The sequence below is a fragment of the Octopus sinensis genome, unplaced genomic scaffold (genome assembly GCF_006345805.1).
Source record: "Octopus sinensis unplaced genomic scaffold, ASM634580v1 Contig19392, whole genome shotgun sequence".
Taxonomy (NCBI): Eukaryota; Metazoa; Mollusca; class Cephalopoda; order Octopoda; family Octopodidae; genus Octopus; species Octopus sinensis.
In genome coordinates, this window is record NW_021836308.1 from 55,001 (window position 1) to 67,459 (window position 12,459).

Here is a 12,459-nt window from a genome sequence, read left to right on the forward strand (position 1 = left end):
ATCAATCTTTGGTGGCTTTTGTAGAGTAGAGGGGTACCACTAACAATTCTCTAACTGATCTACACACGTCCTAGCACCAGCCCTGCATATAGAGACATCTTTGCCGGATCGTGTTCTGCTCTTACCTTTGAAACACGCATTGAGTCGAACAAGGGGCAGCTGATGAAGGGGAATATTCCTTGTATTGTTTGTCTTGTACTCTGTTTTTTCGTTGTTAAAAAAAGTCTGTTTCCCTGTTTTGTTTTTTATGTTTTCATTTCTCGTTGTGTTCTACGTTTATTTGTGGTGTCCTGTACTCATATATATATATATATATATATATATATATATATATATATATATTATATTAAATTAGAGACAAATCAAACAATGAAAGACTTAAACCAATACATATGATTAATTAATATTATTTAAATATGTAACAATTATTAAAAAATATAATTAATATCCACTACGATCGTTTCCTGTCTGCTGTCTTTAAATTTTTGAGTCGCAGTCATTCATCAAGTGGTTTCAAAATCTAAAATATAATCAATATTTTTAAGATATAAATAATATATATAATCTAAAATAATAATTTACTTATAATAAACTCTATTATTAAATATGATTATATCGAAATCGACTATAATGTTAAATATTAACTTTAATTTATAAGGTAGAAAACCCATATTCTAATATCAATATTAGTCTATATCTAATTACATAAATATTTAAAATGACTAATATATATAAATTATCAATTGATAATTTATATATATTAGTCATTTTAAATATTTATGTAATTAGATATAGACTAATATTGATATTAGAATATGGGTTTTCTACCTTATAAATTAAAGTTAATTTATAAAGTTAAATTATAGTCGATTTCAATATAATCATATTTAATAATAGAGTTTATTATAAGTAAATTATTATTTTAGATTATATATATTATTTATATCTTAAAAATATTGATTATATTTTAGATTTTGAAACCACTTGATGAATGACTGTGACTCAAAAATTTAAAGACAGCAGACAGGAAACGATCGTAGTGGATATTAATTATATTTTTTAATAATTGTTACATATTTAAATAATATTAATTAATCATATGTATTGGCTTAAGTCTTTCATTGTTTGATTTGCCTAATAGTGGTTTTGTCTCTAATTTAATATAATATAATATTTTACTATAAAATTGGATGCAATCCTAAATCTGATTTTTCCCTGTAAGTTTGGATTTATTCCCTAATATTTATTATATATATATATATATATATATATATATGCATGTATATATACATATAGATGTAGGTATGTACATATATGTATGTATGCATATGTTTTATTTGTTAAATTGTTATTATATGATTGAACGCCTCGCGTCACTTTCTTATTTCTCCAAGTAAGTTTTATATACATATATATATATATATATATATATATCATCATCATCATCATCATCATCGTTTAACGTCCGTTTTCCGCGCTAGCATGGGTTGGACGGTTTCGACCGGGGTCTGGGGAGCTCGGGACTGCCCCAGGCTCCAGTCTAGTCTGGCAGTGTTTCTACAGCTGGATGCCCTCCTAACGCCAACCACTCCGCGAGTGTAGTGGGTGTTTTTTACGTGCCACCTGCACAGGTGCCAGAGGGGTCTGGCATCGGCCACGTTCGGATGGTGCTTTTTATATGGGGGGGGGGTTGCAGAAATATAGGGGAGCACCAGTGGGAGGGGTGGTTCAGAGGACAGGTACTAGGCAAGTAGAACGTAGGTATATCGAGAGAGGGGTAATGCATGGTGAAATAGCGTATTGAAGAGGGGGGTTCAAAGAGTAGACACCTATAATGGTGGTGGGGGGTGCAGAAATATAGGGGAGCACCAGTGGGAGGGGTGGTTCAGAGGACAGGTTCTAGGCAAGTAGAACGTAGGATATCGAGAGGGGTAATGCATGGTGAAATAGCGTATTGAAGAGGGGGGTTCAAGAGTAGACACCTATAATGGTGGTGGGAGAAAACGACCTCCGTATAGGTTGGAGCAAAATAGAGATATCCGGTATTGGTGGTGGGGGTGGGTAGGGCGGGCGCGCGCGCGAAGAATCGGCACCAATTTCTAATCAGCCCTGTAGGGAGATAGATCTTAAATATCTATAACGATAACTAGTGAATTATACAGAATATGCAAAAACGAGGCGAGGCTGAAATAGTAAACAGAGTGGCGACTAGGGGGATCAGAATAATAATAATTAATAAATAATAATAATAAATAGAGATACGGATGAATTAAAGTTCAAAGATTTCTTATCTTGGGATCACTTCGTTTACGGACAGACTTGGCAAAAGGAATTCGGAATCAAGAATGAGGCAGGTTACTAGCTTAAGTATGCATAGCCATGGCGAGGAGTAGGAAGAGAGGAGTCCAGACAGACAATGTAAAAAGAGGGGAAGAGAAACCCCGCGAAGAATCGGCAGCCAATTTCTAATCAGCCCTGTAAGGGAGATAGATCTTAAATATCTATAACGATAACTAGTGAATTATACAGAATATGCAAAAACGAGGCGAGGCTGAAATAGTAAGAGAGAGAGAGGGAGAGGTGGAGAGAGAGAGAGAGTGTGTGTGTGTGTGTGTGTGTGGTTGCATAGTGTGAATTTATCACTTAAAAAAAATATACATACCTTCCCATACTGTGGGTCATCAAATTCAGACCAATACTTAAGTTCATATAGTAACTTATAGGCATTCATTCCTATATTAGAATAGGTGAGCTTTATTTCACCATACTGCTGAAAAGGGTCTACTGATGGCAAGGATGTGAATGAAATATTAGAAAGCTGAGGGAAACGAACTGCAAAAGAGAAAGAATAAATATTAAGCAAATCATCATCATCATCCTCATCATAATCACCATCATTATCATTTTAACATCCACTTTTCCATGCTTGCAAGAGGTGGACAGAGTTTATTGAAGCTGATTTTCTATGGTTGGATGTCCTACCGGTCACCAACCTTCAAGCAAGGTAGTACTTCCTCATCGCCAGACATGTTGGTTCTCACAGACTATTGGTAATGAATGACACTGCTTGTATGACAGTGACACTCATTTACGACTATCATGTAATGTTAAGACATGTACACGCACACACACACCTCTGTCCCTGGCATAAAGCCACCTCTCTACCTTCTCGAATTCTCACCACCAATTAGTCAAAAATGCTTTTCCCTCTTTTTTTATCGTTTCTTGTTCTTTTCTGTCTTGCAAATTACACATCAACCCCACTAATGTTGGTGCCATTAAAAAAAGCACCCGGTACACACTGTAAAGTAGTTGGTATGAGGAAGGGTGGCGAGCTGGAATAAAGGCGGCGAGCTGGCAGAATCGTTAGCACGCCGGGCGAAATGCTTACCAGTATTTCGTCTGCCGCTACGTTCTGAGTTCAAATTCCGCCGAGGTCGACTTTGCCTTTCATCCTTTCGGGGTCGATTAAATAAGTACCAGTTACGCACTGGGGTTGATATAATCGACTTAATCCGTTTGTCTGTCCTTTCTGTGTTTAGCCCCTTGTGGGTAGTAAAGAAACAGGTATGAGGAAGGGCATCCTGTCATAGAAATAAAGCTAAAGCTGGTTTTGGAGCATGATGCAGCCTTGTGGCTCACCAGATCCTGTCAAACCATCCAACATGCCAGCATGGAAAATGGATGTTAAAATTATAATGGAGATGTTCATGAATGAATGAATGATGACGGTGTAGGCATGGCCACACCTTAAACAGCCATACCTTCACTTTATTTGGAAAGTAAACTAAACCATGGCAAAGAAAAATTGTTATATATTTACTTTAGTTGGACTGTTGTCCTCATCTTGTTGCTTTCACTACATTTTGGCTGTGTATCCTCCAGCCTTCTTCAGGTGTCTTCTTAACGTATTTATTAAGGCAATGCAGTCACCTAGAGTTCCTGAGTTCAATCCCAAGGTGAAGTCACCCAAAAAATATTAACTGAACCAAAATATGTCACAATGACACAAGACACCTGAAGAAAGGTCGGGTCATACACAGGTGAAATGTACTCAAGACGAGTATACCATTTTGACTAAACTAAATTTACAGTTGACAAGTAACTCACCCCCTTGAGGGTTGTTGGGGTACTGCAGTCATGCAACATATCTAGGATGAGAAAGCTTGGCGGAGCCTATCCCTCTCCAGGCTAAACTCATTTCTATAGCTGAGTGGAATGGAGCAACATGAAATGAAGTGTTTTGCTCAAGAACACAACAGATTGCCCAGTCTAAGGATTGAAACCACAATCTTACAGTCATGAATCCAAGAACCTAACCACTAAGTGATGCGCCTCCACCAGTGGTACTCATTTCTACAGCTGAGTGAACTGGAGCAACGTGAAGTGAAGTGTTTTGCTCAAGGACACAACACATCACCCGGTCCAGGAATCGAAACCACAATCTTACGATAATGAATCCAACACCTTAACCACTAAGCCACGCACTTCAACACATCACCCGGTCCAGGAATCGAAACCACAATCTTACGATAATGAATCCAACACCTTAACCACTAAGCCACGCACTTCAACACATCACCCGGTCCAGGAATCAAAACCACAATCTTACGATAATGAATCCAACACCTTAACCACTAAGCCACGCACTTCAACACATCACCTGGTCCAGGAATCAAAACCACAATCTTACGATAATGAATCCAACACCTTAACCACTAAGCCACGCACTTCAACACATCACCCGGTCCGGGAATCGAAACCACAATCTTACGATAATGAATCCAACACCTTAACCACTAAGCCACGCACTTCCACAAGTAAAAACATAATATAAATTCCTCATCTCAAAACTATAGAAAAACTGTCAATAGAAATTAGAAACGGATTAAAATTCTAAACAAAAGTAAGTTACTTACTTGGTATATTTTCCTTCAGTTTGGTTTCTATTTTAGTCACATGACCATAATTGTTAGTGGAAGTGATGTTGAATTTAAAATATAACCAGTTTTCAGTGAGATACATGTAGGAGGTCTTGTTGTATTCTTCTTCACTGCAGTTAGACCAGACTTTTTTGTTTTTGGAATGTTGACTGAAATGGCAAAACAAGCTTTCGTCTTTTATCTTTTACTTGTTTTAGTCACTAAACTGCGGCCATGCTGGGGCACTGCCTTGAAGAATTTTAGTCAATAAAATCAACTTCAGTACTTTTTTTTTTAAACCTGGTACTTATTTTATTGGTCTCTTTGGCTGAACTGCTAAGTTATGGGAACATAAACACACCAGCAGGGATTCACCAACTGTCAAGCAACAGTAGGGAAAAACACTGACACAATGGCATACATACATACATACAAACATGCATACATACATACATACATAATACATACATACATCATACATACATACATAATACATACATACATACATACATAATACATACATACATACATACATAATACATACATACATACATACATACATAATACATACATACATACATATATAATAAAAACATACATACATACATACATACATAATACATACATACATACATACATACATACATAATACATAATACATACATACATGATATGATGATGATGGCCGTCCACTCATGACCGAAGAAGACCATTGCTGACCTTCAGGAACATTGTGCGCTCTAGGACTAACTTATATTTTGCATTTGCAGCTCCATTGGTGGCTAATGAGCCCTGCTCTTGACAAGCATACAAGACTGCAAACATTGCAGACCAAGCTTTCCCCATTCACCATACGAGCCGTGCGCTTTCGCGCAGCTCGCTTAAGTTCTTCATGCTGGGTACGTGCTCTCTCAAAAGTGTCAATCCCCTCCTTAACCTGCTTCCTCCATCTGTGTCGATGACAGGCATTGTTCTCCCAGTCAGTGTCCTGCATATCACAGGCCTTTAATGAGGACTTAAATCGCAGCCTTGGTTTCTGCCGGAGTCTCCTTCCATTCACAAGTTCTCCTTTATGCAGATGACTGTGACTTAGTCACTCATACAGTGGATGACATGCAAATACTCATGAATTGCATTTCTGGTTCTTACATACATACATACATACATACAAGAGTATACCCAAAAGTAACCAGAAACGTCCTCTGTGGAACAAGCTTGTTGTAGTTCAGGCATCTGTCACTAGAATCCACTTGATGTAACCCTCAGACATCAGTTTGCTGACCGGTTGTGTCCAGCGAACTCATATGGCTGTGTGATGGGTCTTTGTTTTGCAGTGCTTCTCTGCTGTTCAGCGATTTTTGCAATAGTTAAAACGAAGGAACAGTGTGCTTCGGTAAAATTCCATTTTCTGCTAGGGAAAATGGTAGCTGAAACAGTTGCCATGCTTCAAACAGCTTACAAGGACATTGCCACGAGCAAAACACAACTTTATGAGTGGTTTCCATGCTTTAGGAATGGTTGCGTGTCACTTGAAAACCAACCTCATTCAGAAGGACTGTTGACCTCCTGAACAAATGAAAACATCATGATCTTGGAGGACCGTCACCAAACTTGTTGATATGACTGGTGTGTCTGGCACTCTTAACCACTTCACTGAATGCCCATGGGCAACTATGGAGTGAATTTTAGGGCTTATAAATCTAATATTTTCCTATCCTTCCTTAATTACTAGTTTCCATATGCTGCTCATATCTGCACTCGGTCTGCTTAGGAGGTTATTATGTTCTGGCATATGTACTGTCTCTTTTAGGTTTCGTATTTTCCAGTGGTGTTCTCTGTCTATTATTTTAACTTCATCCCACAGGGAGAGGTGGTCTCCATTTTTCCATACATGATCAGCTACACCCTATCTATTAATATCTCCTCATGTCAGAGCTTTGCGACGTCCCTCTACTCTTATTGTGAGTTAATTGAATATTAAGTTCATATTTCTGAGCATAATATTTTCAGAGGGGAAAACTATACCCTTAGATATTTTATTTGTTTTTGTAGGCAATGGGGCTTCACAGAGGCAAAATGACAAATGGCAATATACTGTGCTTGAGAAGAAGACCCATCAAACGAAGTGAAATCAGAGTCACAAAAGATACTGGTTTTCACACAAACTGTCACCTGTGCTGATGGCATGTAAAAGGACCCATTACATTCTTGGAGTTGTTGGCGTTAGGAAGAGCACCTAGCCGCAGAAACCATGCCAAATCAAACTAGAGTGCGATGCAGCCTTGATCAAACAGACCAGCCCATACTAGCATGGACAATGGATGCTAAATGATGATCATGAGGTATATATATATAGATATATATAAACAAATGCATATATATAATATGATGAATGGTAATAATGGCACAATAAGCTTACTGAAATATACACTATTGCTAAAAGAAGTAGAATAATGTTTTTACGTATGTATGTATATGTTTATATGACATTGTGTATACAGTCACCATACATACACACACACACATGTATATATATATATATATATATATATACATATATACGACAGGCTTCTTTCAGTTTTCGCCTACCAAATCCACTCACAAGGCATTGGTCGGCCCGGGGCTATAGCAGAAGACACTTGCCCATGATGCCACGCAGTGGGACTGAACCCGGAACAATGTGGTTGGTTAGCAAGCTACTTACCACACAGCCACTCCTGCATGCATTTTCTTCTTTGCTTTTGCGTTTGTCCCTCAGCACTGCTTGACAACTGGTGTTAGTTTCTTTGCATGTTCATGACTTAGCAGTTTAGCAAAAGGGATTACTGAATAAGGAGCAGACTTCAACATAAGTACTGGAATTGATTTGTTTAATTAAACCCTTCAGCATGATCACAGTCCATTGAGTGAAATAAATAAAAAAATAATCATAAAAAAAAATTACGCCTATTAATCTTTTCCAATTCTCTTCATTTTTGTTTTTGCATGCACATCCACTGAACCACTAAGCGCATCAGTGCATGGCTTGGATATGTACAGTATCTTGTTTTAGTTTTGTATTTTCTGTTGTACAGAAAGTACTTTGTATACCGTAAATCCTCGAATATAGTCCGCCCTTGAGTATAATATGCAGGGGATTTTTAGGGGGCTGTACCTCTGAAAAACCTAAACCTTGTGTATAATAACGCACCCCTTTTCTAACTTGAGTTAAGGAGGTCTATATAACGTCCTTGGTTTGTAAAACCAATAGAATAAGTACTAGGCTTACAAAGAATAAGTCCTAGGGTCGATTTGCTCGGCTAAAGGCGGTGCTCCAGCATGGCCACAGTCAAATGACTGAAACAAGTAAAAGAGTAAAAGAGAGAGAGCTTCTTTATTTTCAAGTTTACTAGACCTAAACATGCACACACACACACACACACACACATTTTTAAGTAGGAGGCAGTGACAAGTGATCTAGAACTTTGGCGATATACCATACTTGAAAAGACCTGTCAAATCAACTGAGATCATAGTCATGGCTGATTCCGGTGCTGCATCATAAGCACCCATGCTGGGGGGCATGTAAAAAGCACCCACTACACTCTTGGAGTGGTTGACATTAGGAAGGGCATCCAGCCATAGAAACCGTGCCAAATCAGATTAGAACCTGGTACAGCTTCCCAGTTTTCAGCCAAATAGTCCAACCCATGCCTGTATACTCTCTCTTTTACTCTTTTACTTGTTTCAGTCATTATGACTGCAGCCATGCTGGAGCACCGCCTTTAGTCGAGCAACTCGACCCCGGGACTTATTCTTTGTAAGCCCAGTATTTATTCTATCAGTCTCTTTTGCCGAACCGCTAAGTGACGGGGACGTAAACACACCAGCATCGGTTGTCAAGCAATGCTAGGGGGACAAACAGACACACAAACACACACATACATATATATATATATATATATATATATATACATACATATATACGACAGGCTTCTTTCAGTTTCCGTCTACCAAATCCACTCACAAGGCATTGGTCGGCCCGGGGCTATAGCAGAAGACACTTGCCCAAGATGCCACACAGTGGGACTGAACCCGGAACCATGTGGTTGGTTAGCAAGCTACTTACCACACAGCCACTCCTGCGCCTGTTCCCTCTGGAAAACAGACATTAATAAATGATGATGATGATGTCCTCTGTACTTCTTATAGCAATTAAAATTATATTAAGCATTGGCCAATTTATTTTCCTCCTCTCATTGTGCATTTGTTTTTCATTAACTTTTTAATTCTCCATACATTAGATATTTTAACTGTAACTTAACTATTGTCTTTGATGCAGATGGTGCTCCTCGGTCATGTATTTCCTGAAAATGTCTACCTTTCTACATAAATCAGTATACAATCTTGTGCATTATTTAGTAGATCTCTCATCACTACTTCAGAAAGGATAGTAAAGTCTACACTATACTGATGAGATTGTAATAAGACCAAGAGACACCTGAAGTTGCCTCCTATACCTGCAGAATTAATTAAAAATATATTAATAATTAATCAATATTGTTTTCTTTTTTCCTTCATAACATACTTATTTCTCGTTAGCTTTTTAATGCTCCCAGCATTAATTTTTCTTTTTAATTCATTTGAGATATTAAATATTCAAATATTTTTACCATTCAACACGGTGGTATTGATAACTGTCTTCAATGGCGAAAGTTATAAACAACAGTATATTTCGGTCAATGTTTCTTTCCAAACTATAATTAAAATCAGGTTTATCTGAAAGACATTAAAACAAAGTAAGTTACATCATACTACTTTATCTGAAAACATATTATAAAAGATGCAAAACATTTTATGTAGTTACATTTATATTTTCTTGTATCTTGGGAGGGTCATTATGCCAATAATAAAAATAAACACATGTATTGGTTCAATTTCACTTCTTCATTATTAGTCAACTGAAAGGCAGTATTGTTAGCATGCTGGACAAAATGCTGCTAAGCATGTTGTCCATTTTTCTGTTTCAAGTTCATGTTCCACCAAGGTTAACTTGGCCTTCCATCCTTTTGGGGTTGATTAAATAAGCTCCAGTCAACACTGGGTTTGATGTAATCAACTTGCCCCTTCCCCAAAAAATTGCTGACCTTGATTCAAAGTTTCAAACCATAATTAATCAATTAATTAGTTATTTATAACCAAATTACTAATTGCTTGCTTGCTTAATCAGTAGGAGTAATTAATCAATTAATTTGTTGTATACAGAGACAGAACATTTATATTTTTGTTTCAGCCATGTTGGGGTACTGCCTTCAAGAATTCTTAGCAAATCAATTCATACCAGCATAATAATTTTTTAAAGCCTGGTACTTATTCTATCAGTCTCTTTTGCCAAACTGCTAGGTTACAAGGAGGTAGACACACCAGCATCAGTTGTCTAGCGTGGTGGAGGACAAACACAAAGACACACATGCATGCACACACTCACACACACACACACACACACACACACACACGTGTGCAACAGGCTTTTTACAGTTTCCATCTACCAAATCTACTCACAAGGCTTTGATTGCCTGAAGCTATAGAAGAAGACACTTGCCCAAGGTGCCATACAGTGGGACTGAACCTGGAACCATGTGGTTGGGAAGCTAGCCTCTTACCACACATTTTTTTATTTTTACATGGTGGGTCTGGATCTGGAAAAAGGAACAAGGCTCATGGTCAGATACTGAAAGAAGCTTTGTGTGTATATACATACATACATATATATCATCATCATCATCGTTTGACGTCCACCTGCCATACTGGCATGGGTAGGATGGTTTAACAGGAGCTGGCCAGGCAGAAGCTTGTATCAGACTTTTGGCAGAATTTGGCAGAATTTTTGGCAAATTTTTACAGCTAGATGCCCTTCCTAACACCAACCACTCAGTAGGGTGGACTTAGTGCTTTTTATAATGCACAAGCACAGGCGAGGTCAGTTTTGGCAAGGTTTTTACAGCTGGATGCCCTTCCAAACACCAACCAAAAGAGACCAATAGAATAAGTACTCACTTTGTCCAATCCCCTGTATCACTTATATTCACCTTCCTCTAATCCAGGGGCTCTCCACCATTATTTATCTATGGAACCCCATAACCATTAGGTATTTAAAAATAGTTTTATAGCAACTTCTTTCAAAATTCTTTTTTTTCTTTTTCACACATTAATTTGTATAGACTGAACTCCTTTCAGTAAATACATCTAAATCAAAAATTTTTCATGGACCCTTAACATACTACTGTGTGTACCCAATTTACTATTTTGTTGCAGGGAGCCACAAAATCGTATATGGACTCTCAAAGCCCATATGAACCCCTGTTAAAAACCACTGCCCTTACTTGAGGATATGCCCTGATACATCTTCACCACCTCTCTTTTCCAGATGGAATAATCTGTTTCTCTCCCTTTATCATACTTTAACCTTTCATCCCTAAGCATAAAGTCCCTTTTCTCAAAATGATACCCCTACCTCAAAGTACCCTGTAAAGTGGTTGGCATCCAGCTGTAAAACCATGACATTCAACTTGGTACAGTCCCCTAGCTTTTTAGCTCTTGTCAAATCATCAAACTAGTATGGGGACATTAAAAGACAATGTGAGTGGTAATCACCATCATTGTCATAATCATTTAACAGCCATCTTCCATGATGGCATGGGTTGGACAATTTGACAGGAGCTAGCAAACCAGAGGATTGCCCCAAACTCCACTGTCTGTTTTGGCCTGGGTCATATGCCTTGGTGGACTAGGTGCTTTTTACATGGCACTAGCACCAGTAAAGCCTGTTTTGGCATGGTTTCTATGGCTGGGTGCCCTTCCTAATGCCAACCATTTTACAGAATGGATGGGGTGCTTTTTACATGGCACCAGCACCAGCAAAGCCTGTTTTGGCATGGTTTCTATGGCTGGGTGCCCTTCCTAATGCCAACCACTTTACAGAATGGATGGGTGCTTTTTACATGGCACCAGCACCAGCAAGGTCTATTTTGGCATGGTGTCTATAGCCCAATGCCCTTCCTAACACTTTACAGAGCGAACTGGGTGCTTTTTATGTAGCATTAGTATGTAATGATGATGATAAACAGTTCAGTCATGGCTTTGTGTTTATGAAGTTTAGCTTTGGATTCAATCAAATTGTGTTGCACCTTAGGCAAGTGTCTAGTCTAGCCTCAGGTCAGTTAATGCCTTGTAAGTGAAATTTGGTAGATGGAAACTGCATAACATTTTGTCACATATGTGGCTGTGTGGGAAGACACTTGCTTCCCAACCACATGGTTCCAGGTTCAGTCCCAATCTCTGGTGCCTTGGGCAAGTGTCTTCTACTATAGCCTCAGGCAGACTAAAGCCTTGTTAGTGGATTTTGTAGATTAAAACTGAAAGAAGCCTGTCATACTCCAACAAACTAAAGTACAACCCTTCTCTTCCTCTCATCTCCTCCTTCATACATTATGCTTATCTCTCATGCCCCAATCCAGTCCTCATGGCCACAGTCACTGTATCATTGCTATCCAGTAGC

General features: G+C 38.3%; 1 protein-coding gene across 1 annotated transcript in view; it reads right to left on the bottom strand.

Moving 5' to 3' along the window:
* LOC115232134 overlaps positions 1 to 9,685 on the bottom strand; it is a 48,889-nt gene extending 39,204 nt beyond the window's left edge. Inside the window, exons 1-3 of the mRNA XM_029801988.2 lie at positions 9,575 to 9,685; positions 4,920 to 5,092; positions 2,663 to 2,832 (exon numbers count right to left, since the gene is read on the bottom strand). Of these exons, the coding sequence (XP_029657848.1) occupies positions 2,663 to 2,832; positions 4,920 to 5,025 (276 nt within the window). The 5' untranslated portion in view covers positions 5,026 to 5,092; positions 9,575 to 9,685. The remainder of the gene's footprint in view (positions 1 to 2,662; positions 2,833 to 4,919; positions 5,093 to 9,574) is intronic.
* Between the last annotated feature and the right edge of the window lie 2,774 nt (positions 9,686 to 12,459).